At 36.2% G+C, this 12,507-nt stretch overlaps 1 protein-coding gene across 4 annotated transcripts in view; it reads left to right on the top strand.

Annotated features, from left to right (window-relative positions):
• The window catches only part of METTL4 (methyltransferase like 4), a 47,989-nt gene that overhangs the window by 27,282 nt on the left and 8,200 nt on the right, over positions 1–12,507 (top strand). For all 4 annotated transcript variants that reach the window (XM_028524953.2, XM_036009250.1, XM_036009248.1 and 1 more), the window contains exons 6-7: positions 9,244–9,418; positions 12,175–12,281. In XM_028524953.2, coding sequence (XP_028380754.1) covers positions 9,244–9,418; positions 12,175–12,281 — 282 coding nt within the window. The remainder of the gene's footprint in view (positions 1–9,243; positions 9,419–12,174; positions 12,282–12,507) is intronic.

The following is a 12,507-nucleotide window of genomic DNA, read 5'->3' as shown; positions in this document are numbered from 1 at the left end:
TTTCATTTGCTTATTTTTATTTTAATGAAAATTGATTTTTTTTTTTACATCTTATTCTTGAATACTCTGTAGAAGTTGTTTTTTTTTTTTCCTCACCTGAGGATATGTTCATTGATTTCATTTCATTTATGTTGTTTTGTGTTTTTTATCCTTACCCAAAGACATGTTTATTGATTTTAGAGAGGGGAAGGGAGGGAGAGAAATATCAATGTGAGAGAGAAACATTGATCTGTTGCCTCTCCTACCTGCCTCGACCAGCCAGAACATGCAACCTAGGCATGTGCCTTGACTGGAAATGAAACTGTGACCTTTTGGTTTACCAGACGATTTTCCAATGGAGCCATACAAGCCAGGGCTGTTGATTGATTTTATTCTTTTTAAAGATTTTATTTATTTATTTTTAGAGAGAGGGAAAGGGAGTGAGAAAGAGAGGGAGAGAGACATCAATCAGTTACCTCTTGCGTACCCTCAACCGGGTACCTGGCTTGCAACACAGCAATGTGCCCTGACTGGGAATTGAACTGGTGACATTTTGGTTTTCAGGCCAGTGCTAAATCCACTGAGCCAAACCAGCCAGGGCCTGTTCATTGATTTTAGAGTTAGAGGGAAGGAGAGAGAGAAACTTCGACGTGAGAGAGAAACAGCCAATTGGTTGCTTCCCTTACACACCCCGACTGGTGATTGAATCCCCAACCCAGGTATGTACTCTGACCTGGAATTGAACCCACAACCTTTTGGTGTATGGGATGATGCTCCAACCAACTGAGCGCCCTGGGCAGGACACTCAGTAGAAGTTTTTAAAAAGTGAACAAGTATTCGATCTTGTTAAAGTGTTTTGGCGGAAAAATTTTTTATAACTCTGAGTAATAGACTCCTTCATTTAAAACATTTTATGATTGCCTGCACTGGTGTGGCTCAATTGTCTGGGTGCCGTCCTGCAAAATGAAAGGTCACTCTTTGATTCTCAGCCATGGCATAAGCGTGGGTTGCAGGTATGTCCCAGGTAGGGATGTGTGAGAGGCAACTGATCAGTGTTTCTCTCTCACATCAGTGTTTCTCTCCCTTTCTTTCTCCCTCCCTTCTCCTCTCTCTGAAATAACTAAATAACTAGATAAATAAATAGTTTTAAAAATAAAGCATTTTATGATAGTTTTACAGAGCACATTTTAAAAGTTTTGGTTTTCTTTCCCATTTATTTTGCAGATGTATATTTGTGATCTCTTTATTGTGACAATTTACTGTATTGTTTCTTTCCATTAGCTTTTGATTTAAAAACATTCCAAGCTTTTAGAAAAGTTGAAAGAATAGTATGTGAATATCAAATTACTTTCCCCCTAGATTTACCAGTTATTAATATTTTACCACATTTGTGTGTATTATGTCTCTGTCCACATTTCTGCTTTTTTATCTGATGTTGCAGATACTATAATTTCAACACAAATTTTTTAGCATTCAGCTCATGAAAAACAAGGGTATTCTCCAACATAACTTCAATACTGTTATTGTTCCAAGAAAGTTAATATTTATTATATAGATAGATTTCTCTAATTATTCTCCAAGTTTTCCTTATGGCTATATACTTTTTTGCTGTTTATGTCCAAGAGCTAATCAAGGAATGCTCATTGCACTTGATCTTTAAAAAAATTTTTTTTAATTAAAATTTTTTTTAATGTAGAATAGTCTTCTAGTCATTTTTTATCTTTAGGACATTGACTTTTGTTTTAAAAAATTGTGATCTGTTTATTATAGCTTTGACAAATGTATTACTAAGACACAATCTGACCAAAAATATGTGACCTACACTTTGAAAATTATAAAATATTTTTTGAGAAAAATTAATGAATTTTTAAAAATTTATTTTCAATTATATTTGACATACAATATTATAATACTTTCAGGTGTGGAGCATAGTTATTAGACATTGATATACCTTATGTCATTATCACCCCAATAAGTCTGGTATCCATTTGGCATCATACCGAGTTACTACAATATTAGTGAATATATTCCCTAAGCCAGGAGAATCTTAATAAAAGAATATGCTACATATATAAACTGGAAGACTGAATATATAAAAAAAAATGTCTTTCCCTGAATTGTCTAGGTTTTGTAGAATCTCAAACATAACCTCAGAAGAGATTTTATTTCTGGTGAAAATAGACTAAAGAGATTCTATAATTTAAATGGCAATGCAAATAGCCAATTAAAAAACTTTAAGTATACTTGGTATATAATCTTATATTGATTATCTTAGTTTCAGGTGCACAACATAGTGATTTGACATTTTTTGCCTTACAGTGTGGTCACACTGATAATTCTAGTGATCACCAATCGCCATGCAAACTTTTCACAATATTATTGACTGTATTCCCTTTTCCTTTTCACTTATTCTCCCATCTCCTCCCTTCAGGTAACCATCTCTTTCTTTGGTCTCTGTTTCTATGAGTCTTTTTGTCTTGTTTGGTTTTTTTTTTGTTTTTTTTTTTAGATTCCACATATAAAGGAAAGGATATGGTATTTGTCTTTCTCAGCCTGACTTATTTCACTTAGCAAAATACTCTCTAGATCCACTCATATTACAATGGCAAGATTTCATTCTTTTATTTTATTGCCGTGTAATATTCCACTATGTGTGTATCACATCTTTATCCACTCTATCTATTGATGGACATCTGTATTGCTTCCATGTCTTGGCTACTGTAAATAATGCTGCAATGAACATAGGGGTGCATGTATCTGTTCAAATTAGTGTTCTCATTTTCTTTGGATAAATATCCCAAAGTGGAGTTTCTGGGTTGTGTGGTATACCTGTTTTTAGTTTTCTTAGGGAATCTCTATACTGTTTTCCATAGGTGCTATACCAGTTTACAGTCTTACCCAAAGGGTTCTCTTTTCTTCACATCCTCACCAACACTTATTTGTTGACTTTTTGATGAAAGCCATCCTGACAGGTGTGAGGTGTTATCTCATTGTGGCTTTAATTTGCATTTCTTTGATAATTAGTAATGTCGAGCATCTTTTCATATGTCTGTTGGCTATCTCTATGTCTTTTTTGGAGAAATGGTTTTTCATGTCCTTTGCCCAGATTGTTTATTTTGTATTATTGAATCATATGAGTTTCTCATACATTTTAGATATCACCCCAGATCATATATATCATTTGTGAATATAATGTGTCTTTCAGTAGGTTTGTTTTTGTTTTGTTGAAGGTTTCTTTCACTGTGCAGAACCTTTTAAGTTTGATAAAGTCCCATTTGTTTATCTTTTTCTTTTGTTTCTCTTGCTCAAGGGGATGTATTCAGACAAGATTGGGCGCATTCATGGTGGTATGGCAATAGACTCAAGGGGATGTATTAAAAAAGACATTACTCAGACTGGTGCCAAATCATTTACTTCCTATGTTTTATTCTAGAACTTTCATGATTTCAAGCCTTAAATTTAAGTCATGAACCCATTTTGAGTTTATTTTGAGTTTATTTTTGTAGCCAATGAAATTTTGAAGGCATATGTCAAAGTTGAAAGACTTACACTACCAATTTGAAGACCAATTAAAAAAACTACAACAACTAAGATTGCATTCTAATATCAGGATAAACAGGTGGAACAATGACATATAATAGCAGAAATAAATTCTCACATATATAGCATAGTAGCTAGACAATCACATATCCTACAAAATGTTCCCCCGTTCCTTTCAGTACGCGACTGGCACCATACATAGTTTTACAGTGTTACTGACTATATTCCTGATGCTGTACTTTATATCACCATAACTGTTTTGTAACCGCCAATCTGTAATTCTCAGTGCCTTCACCTGTTTCATCCAGTCTCCCAAACTCCCTCCACTCTGGCAACCATTAGTCTGTTCTCTGTATCTATGAGTCTTTTTCTGTTTGTTTGTTCATTTATATTGTTCTTTAGATTCCACATATAAGCGAAATTATAAGGTGATTGTCTTTCTTTGACTGACTTGTTTCACTGAGCATAAGGCCCTCTATATAGGTCCATTCATGCTGTCACAAATTGTAAGACTGATACACTGACTTTTTTTTTAAGTGTGTGTACCCCGTTTGTAGATATCCCACAATTTGGAATTTTTTATTATTTCTTCATTATTACAATCAGATTGAAGCTTTTGGGAAGAATATAACATAGCTGATGTTGCATATTTTCTTTTTTTTTATTGTATTTTATTGATTATGCTATTACAGTTATCCCAATTTTTCCCCCTTTGCTGCCCTCCACCGAGCAACCCCCACTCCCTCCGGTAATCCCCATACCAGTGTTCATGCTTGTAGGTTCTTTGGCTACTCCATTTACTCTTCTGTACTTTACATCCTGTGGCTATTCTGTAACTACCTATTGATTTGTACTTCTTAATCCCTCATCTCTTCACCCATTTCACCAACCCCGGCCCCCATCTGGCAGCCATCATAATGCTTTCTGTATCTGTGATTCTGTCTGTCTTCTTGTTTGCTTAGTTTATTTTTTAGATTCAGTTATTGATAGATAAGTGTTTATTGCAGTATTATTGTTTATAGTTATGATCTTCTTTTTCTTAGATAAGTCCCTCTAACATTTTATGTAATGATGGTTTGGTGATGATTAACTCCTTTAGTTTTTTCTTGTCTGGGAAGCTCTTTCTCTGCCCTTCAATTCTAAATGATAACTTTGCTGGGTAGAGAAATCTTGGCTGTAGGTCCCTACTTTTCATGCCTTTGAATATTTCTTGCCAGTCCTTTCTAGCCTGAAAAGTTTCTTTTGAGAAATCACCTGACAGTCTTACAGAAACTGCTTTGTAGGTAATTCTCTGCTTTTCTCTTGCTGCTTTTAAGATTCTCTCTTTATCTTTAACCGTTGGCATTTTAATTATGATGTGTCTTGCAGTGGACCTCTTTGTATCCATCTTGTTTGAGACTCTGTGCTTCCTGGACTTGCATGTCTTTTTCCTTCACCAATTTAGGGAATTTTTCTTTCATTATTTTTTCAAATAGTTTTCCAATTTCTTGCTCTTTCTTTTTCTCCTTCTGGCACCCCTGTGAGCCATGTGTTGAACCTCTTAAAGTTATCCCAAAGTTTGTTTATACTGTCCTCATTTTTTAAATTCTTTTTTCTTCTTCTTGTTCTGTGTGGTTGTTTTTTGCTTCCTTATGTTCCAAATTATTGATTTGATTCTTGGGTTTATCTGCTCTACTGTTGTTTCCCTGTAAATTGTTCTTTATTTCAATTAGCTTATCCTTTGTTTCTGACTGGGTCTTTTTTATGCTGCTGAGGTCCTCACAGAGTTCCTTGAACATCCTTATAACCATTGTTTTAAACTCTGCATCTGATAAGATTACTTATCTCCATTTCATTTAGCTCTTTTTCTGCAGTTTTGATCTATTCTTTTGGGCCATGTGCCTTTGTCTCCTCATTTTGGCAGCCTCCCTGTGTTTGTTTCTATGTATTCGGTAGAGCTGCACTGACTCCTTGTCTCAGTAGCATGGCCTAATATAGTAAGTGTCCTGTAAGGGTCCCATGGCACAGCCCTCCCATTACCCAAGCTGGGTACCTGGAGTGTACCTTTTGTGTAGGTAGAGGCCACCCTCCTCTTATAGTTGAGCCTTAATTGATGTTGGCAGATCAATGGGAAGGATTTACCCAGGCCAGTCAGCTGCAAGGATTGGCTGTAACCACTCACCACTACCCTCCTTCCTCTGTGGAGGATAAGCTGTGCAGGGGCAGGGTGGTGGTGCTTCACTGTGGTCTGTAGCTGTCCATTGGGTACATAAGCTCTGGGGTTTCCCAGGTGGTATGGGCCAAGGTCAGCCCCCACCTGTGTTTTGCCTAGGGCCACCCTGCCTGAGTTATAAAGCAATTTGAGATGACTGATATTTGTGTTGGGTTTGGAGATTGCCAAGTGAAGCCAAGCTGTGAATCTAGGCTGACTGCTGCTAGTAATGGGTCTGCGGCTCCTTAGCAGCGGGTACGGTGGCTAGGGACTCACTGAGGCTGGCTGTTGCTTGTTTGAGAGGATTTAGGAAGTTGTGAAGCATGAGCCAAGACCAGCCATTCATATTGAAAAGCAGCTTGGGTGGGCCTGTAAGTTGCATGGAACTGAGTCTCCAGGGATCTCCAGGGTGGGGCAAAGAGTGTTAGCTGAGTTGATGGAGTCTCAGATATAGTACCAACCTACTGGCTCTGTGGCTGTGTTCAAGGAGGGTTCAGAAAAGAGACAATGGCCTCTGCCTGCCTTTCTCTCTGGGAGAAAGCTGTCAGCCAGCTCTTGCCTTGATGACAGACACTTCAGTTTCTCCCTGCATGCCACTGGTGCTTTTCAGGCTGTTACCCCAGTGCTAGAGCTCAGTGGAGTGAGTCTCAATAAGTCTGTGTGTGGGGTCTTTAAGAGGAACTGCTTGGACTGCAGAATTTCCTTCCATCAACTCAATCCCTGCTGGTGTTTGCAGCCAGAAGTAAAGGGGACTTATCTTCCTGGCACTGGAACCCTGGGCTGGGTGGCCTGGCTTAGGGCTATAACTCCTCACTTCCAAGATATCCCTCTTGATTTTTTTATCCACCACACATCGTCGTGGGACCAGCTGGTTCTGCATCTCTACCTCTCCTACCAGTCTTGTTGGCTACGGTTCTTTATTTCCTTAGTTGTCAGACTTCCATTCAACTAGATTTCTGATAGTTCTGAGTGATAGTTTTCTATTTTAATTGTAAGTTTGATGTGGTTGTGTGAGGAGGTGAGCTGTATTTATCTATGTCTCCATCTTCACCAGAAGTCTCCATACTTTGTATTGCAACACAAGGATGGAATCTGTTCAGTGATTTCCAGGAGATTACAATTAGAAAATGAAGTATGACTATTTCCTTCTTCCCCTTCAATAATCAACCTAATTAAATAAAATTAAGGCAATTAAAAAATCTGCAGTTATGGGGACCATCAAACTTCAAGTTTTTGACCTGTGTTCTTCATACTGTGGCACACTTATCTTTTAAAATCATCATTTTGATTATTAAAAAATGCTAGTCTAGTGGAAGACCACTGGTCTAGATGGCAGGAAACTTGGGTGCTTGAGATCAGAATTGTTTTATTATTTAGTTATTTAAGAAATATTTATTGATGGCTTCCTGACATCATACAGTTGCCATGCGTTAGAGCTGGATCCCGACATTTATTGCATTTGGCCATTTGGATGTGACTGACTTTTTCCAGAGCAGCTATAATAGTAGAAGCCTCATTGTAGTCAATTGAGCAATAAAGGAGAGACAGCAGAAAGACTAAATGCATACTAATCCTTACTTTAGCTAAAGACAGAAGGAGACCAAGTTGAGGGAAATTCTCTACTTTTTTTCTCTTCTCTCCCTTCTCACCTCTTTCTTTCTTTATAATTGAAAAGTTTAAACATCTTTATAGGCTGATGGCAAGAAACTAGAAAGGTCAAAGTACAGAATGAAGGCATAATTAGTTTTATGAGATACTATAAGATGGGAATAGGAGAACGCACCTGGAGATATAAGCTTTAAATAGGTGAAGCCATGACATTCCTCTTAAGAGTTAATGTGTAGAAATAGGTAAGTGAAGGAGTACAAGTGGGGAGAAGAAGGGTATGTAGTTGGAGTCTGGTGGCCTTTCTGTCAAGAGTGAATTTGGGTAAGGGACTTGAAAAGAGATGAAAGTTTGTAGTAATTTACCAAGGATAAATAAAAGAATTTAGTAGTTTTGAGAGCCTGAGAATGGATTTAATTGACTAAATTCTTTAGTTCTCTATTTTTCTCCACCTGGTTTCCTCCATATGAAGTAGTTGAATTGTATTGAAGTTTAATTGAATTTAAGTTTGGAGTTTTGCAGGAGATGTGGGGTGCGATGGGAGTAGGTGCTAGTGACAAGGAAATGAAGTGATTGATAGTCTGTGGGGAAGGAAGAAACTGATAGACTCAGTAAAGTGGAGGAGTGGTGCATTGACTAGATATATGGTTTGATAAGGTCAGGGTATAGATGAAAGATAGGGCATTATGGCTAGTGTTTGTGGTTTCAGAGATGGAACAAGTATGAGCGATGGCAAGGTCTAGGTTATGGTGATTGGAATGGATTAATGAAGTGGGGTGAATGCAGTTGTATTTATTTAAGGGAAGAATAATTGAAGTGTGTACACTGTATAGATTTGTGCTTTGAAATTGCCTGGGATAATGTCAAGATTTATACTGGTGAGGTAGAGGGTCTCAGTGCTTAAGTCCTCATTAAATATGGAGAGTGAAGATGAAATTAGTTCTGTAAGAAACATTAGAACCTTGGCTGGTGTGGCTCACTGGATTGAGTGCTGGTCTGCAAGCCAGAAGGTCACTGTTCAGTTCCTGGTCAGGGCACATGCCTGGGTTGCAGGCCATGTCCCCTGTTGGGGGTTTGCTAGGGGCAACCAGTTGATGTATCTCTTGCACTTTGATGTTTCTCTCCGTTTCTTTTTCCCTTCCTTTCCCTCTCTCTAGAAATAAAATAAATAAAATTTAAAAAAAAAACATTAGAGGCTGGCATAGCTGGATACCATACCTCCCAAATTGAAGGGGATTTTATGGAAAGGTATATGAGTTATGTCCTGGAAGCAGCAGTAGGGGAGCTAGGAGAATGCTGACCTCCCTTCTCCCTGTTGTGTGTATTGAGTGTTGGAGAAAGGGCCATGTTTTTTTGATTGAGTATTATAGAGCAAGTAGTATTCTAGCGATAGAAACTAGACTTTATACTATTAATGTGCAGAAGGTGCAAGACTGTAATTTTAAATTATTTTATTGTTTATGGTAATGAAAGCATGAGGGTTTCAGAGAGCCCAGTATAATTGATTGGGAAGAAAGAAAGAAGCAGATTGATAGACTGAGGATTGAAAATATGGTAGAGTATTGAGACAGTAGTGTCAGGACTCACTATGATAGGGTCCCTGTGTAATGTACAGATTATGAAAACCAAACAATAATGGTAAAAAGCATATTGTAAAGATTAGTAAAATTACTGAAATGTAATGTACTTAGAAATGCTAAAGAAATATAGCCTGACAATTTTAAACAATAAAAACAAAAAATGAAGTTATTTCTGACTTGCATGGAATAATTTGTCCACTGGATGTCACTGTGGCCTCATATTTAGTAATACAAATAAATACCTATGGGTGCTTTGTGTTTGTGGAGTCAGTATTGTACAGATCTTCTTCCTGCTTATTTTTCTTTTTTGCAGCAAATTTTGCTAATATTTTTTCTGTGTATTTTTAGGTATAGTTATTTATCACAACTGCAAATAAAGCAGATACCTATTCCTAAACTGGCTGCTCCAAACTGTCTTGTTATTACTTGGGTGACTAACAGACAGACACACCTACGTTTTGTAAAGGAAGAACTTTATCCTTCCTGGTCGGTGGAGACAGTTGCTGAGTGGCACTGGTTAAAAGTAAGTTCAGAAGTTAACTTTTTTGTTAATATAGTGTGACTTATCAAATCACATTAAGGTAGCGTTTACTATTTAACTCTTAATATGTCACTGTTCTACTCCTTCAACATGGAGTACTTTTACTTTGCTGCTAAATACTTTAATCTTTTTATTCATAAGGCTGTGTTCGTTCTCTGTATTTTTTGTAACAGAGTCCCAAACCGCTAGCCTTAATAAATTACTCAAGAAAGACATCAGGATGACATTTTAAAAAGCTCTGGTGTCTATAGTTTAAAAAACAAAACCCAAAAACTTCAGGGAATCTGTGCGTCTCTAAACATAGAGGTAACCTTACCCTTCATCTTGTTCCTCTTTCTACATCCACAATTTTAGTCACCCTTTTGACTTCTTTCCTTTTTCCTTTCTTTTTCTTGTGTTGCTGGAGATTGGAGGGAGAATAGCAAAGTAAACCAGTGTGGAAGATGTGGGAAGGACGATGCTAGAACCAAGAACTTTTCATCCTTTAAATCTTAACTTAGGTCCTTCAGTGCCTTATGACTTGCTTGCTTATTTTTGAAAGAAATGATTGCAACTCTCAAATTGGTTGAATGGTCTTTCTATCTGTGCTTGCTATAAGCATACCAAAAACATTCAGAAAATTTAAATTATCAGTTCAGAGTTCACTGGACATCCTTTTAAAGATACATTTTTTATTTAGATGAATTCCACAAAAGCCCTGCTAAATTTTAAAAAGATAAGCCAATTATTATTAATTGAATATTTAATATGTATGTAGTTGGTATATTCATATTAGATATAGGAGAGTTCTGTTTTTATGTGCTTTGTTTTTACTTTGTGGTCTACTGGAATGTCTTGTAAAAGCTGTGTACATTATTTTTTGCACCTATTTTATAGGACTTGGAAAACAAACATTTATAGTTATATCTTTGTTGTCATAACATACTTGGACGTAGCTTTGGTAGACTGGATAAGAGGACTGTGACAGGAATATAAAACCCGATTCCACCCTGTTCATTATGACAGTTCTTTAAATAATCAGAGCCAAAACAAGGAAAAATCAACCTTATGAAATTAAAACCAGTAAAATGTTAATATGTAAAAACTAATACTATTCAATTGTAGTAATAAACAGTTGTGAGAGATGGTATGGTAACACCAGAATTTAAAACAAAAATACAATGTATTATATAAAACACTGTTAGGTAATTATACATTTTATAACAGAAGAAGTAATCTGCATTGAGTATTAAAAAAAATCCTTGCCCTGGCTGCCGTAGCTCAGTGGATTGAGCGCAGGCTGCAAACCAAAGTGTCGCAGGTTCGATTCCCAGTCAGGGCACATGCCTGGGTTGCAGGCCTCAGCCCCCAGCAACTGCACATTGATGTTTCTCTCTCTCTCTTTCTCCCTCCCTTCCCTCTCTAAAAATAAATAAATAAAATCTTTAAAAAAAAAATCCAAAGACTGAGAATTTCCAGTCTTTGGAACTGTGTGGTAGATGTCACTCATGGGCCCTTGAGGTGATAAAAAGATTTTACTGCTTTTGATTTTTAGGTACTTTGAATACGGGGTTAAAGGCTGCATAGATAAAAGATATGAGGGGGGGACCACCAAAATATGGAATTTATTTATAAAAAGTTGTATATTTATTCTTACATGTTTAAACCTCAGTTACCTTCAAAGTACTCTCCATTTGATGCAACACACCTACCTATCAAGATTTTTATCCCCACTGCTCAAAAGTTTTTGAATTTGTTGACTTTGAAGACTTTGAGTACTTCTGCTGTTTTTTGTTTCACATTTTCCACATTGGCAAAATGTTTCCTTTTGAGGGCTTTTTTATCTGGGGAAGAGAAAGTCTTTTGGGGTGAGATATCAGGTGAATAGGGAGGGTGGGGCATGGGAGTCATGCCATTTTTGGTCAAAAACTGCTGAAAGTGTTGTCCTCCAGAAGATAATTCTGTTTTCCCCCTCCCATATGGATATTCTGATAACAAATATATATATCTTTATAGTTAATTAGTGAATTGATAGTCTTATTATAAACTGTGTTTTGAATTTGATTAGCTTGAGTCTTTGAGACTCTGATCACTCCAGGGTGTAATGATAAAATTGATACCTGGATTTATAATGCCAAAGGATTGGACTATTATCTATCTCATCAATCCCTGAGTTTCTTTTATTATTAATTTTAGTTCTGACTGTGTTTAATGATACTCTTTCCTATAAATAAAGGAAAATATTATAATCTTCTTAGTCATATTGCTAGTAATCATTAAATATTATTTGAATGAGTGAATAAATGAGTTAATGAAAAATAGAGATTTTTGTGTGCAAAATGACAAAGTGATATTTTAAATATATTTAGTCCTTTACAGCAGCTCTGTCCAATATGGTAGTTACTGTGATGAGGTATTAAGTGTAAAATATTAGATTTTGAAGGCTTATTATGAAAAAATATAACATATCTCAGTAACTTTTTGCATTGATTACATATTGAATGGTAATACTTTAGATATGTTAAATTAAATTAAAGATATAATTAAAATCAATTTCACTGCATTTTTTATTTTTAAATGTTGCTACTAGAAAATTTAAATTACATATGTGGCTTGAATTTGTGGCTCACATTATATTTTTATTGGAAAGCACTAGCCTGGAGGTTTAATAATTTCTTTTTCTTTGGTGGAAATTGGAGGGGGGAATAAAACCCTTTCTGGGATATTTACAGATTTTTTTTTTAATTCCTTCCTATCAGATAACCAATTCAGGAGAGTTTGTATTCCCATTAGATTCTCCACACAAAAAGCCTTATGAATGTCTTATACTGGGGAGATTTCAAGAAAAAACTGCTTTACCATTAAGGTAGGAAAGGTGATTTTTCCAAATTATATAAATGTATTAAGTTTTAGGTTTTTCCAAATTATTAACAAAATGATCATTGATTTTCCTTAGTTTTTACATTTTTGAAAATCTAAAAGTGTCGCATGCCAGGAAGGTGTGGGTCTTGGTGATCGGAACAAAGAATTGAACTGAACACCCAGAGTTTATAGCAAAGAACATGGGAGCAGGCCAACTCCAAGCAGAGATT

This window comes from Phyllostomus discolor, chromosome 9 (assembly GCF_004126475.2).
Source record: "Phyllostomus discolor isolate MPI-MPIP mPhyDis1 chromosome 9, mPhyDis1.pri.v3, whole genome shotgun sequence".
Classification (NCBI taxonomy): domain Eukaryota; kingdom Metazoa; phylum Chordata; class Mammalia; order Chiroptera; family Phyllostomidae; genus Phyllostomus; species Phyllostomus discolor.
This window is presented reverse-complemented; position numbering and strand designations above follow the sequence as displayed.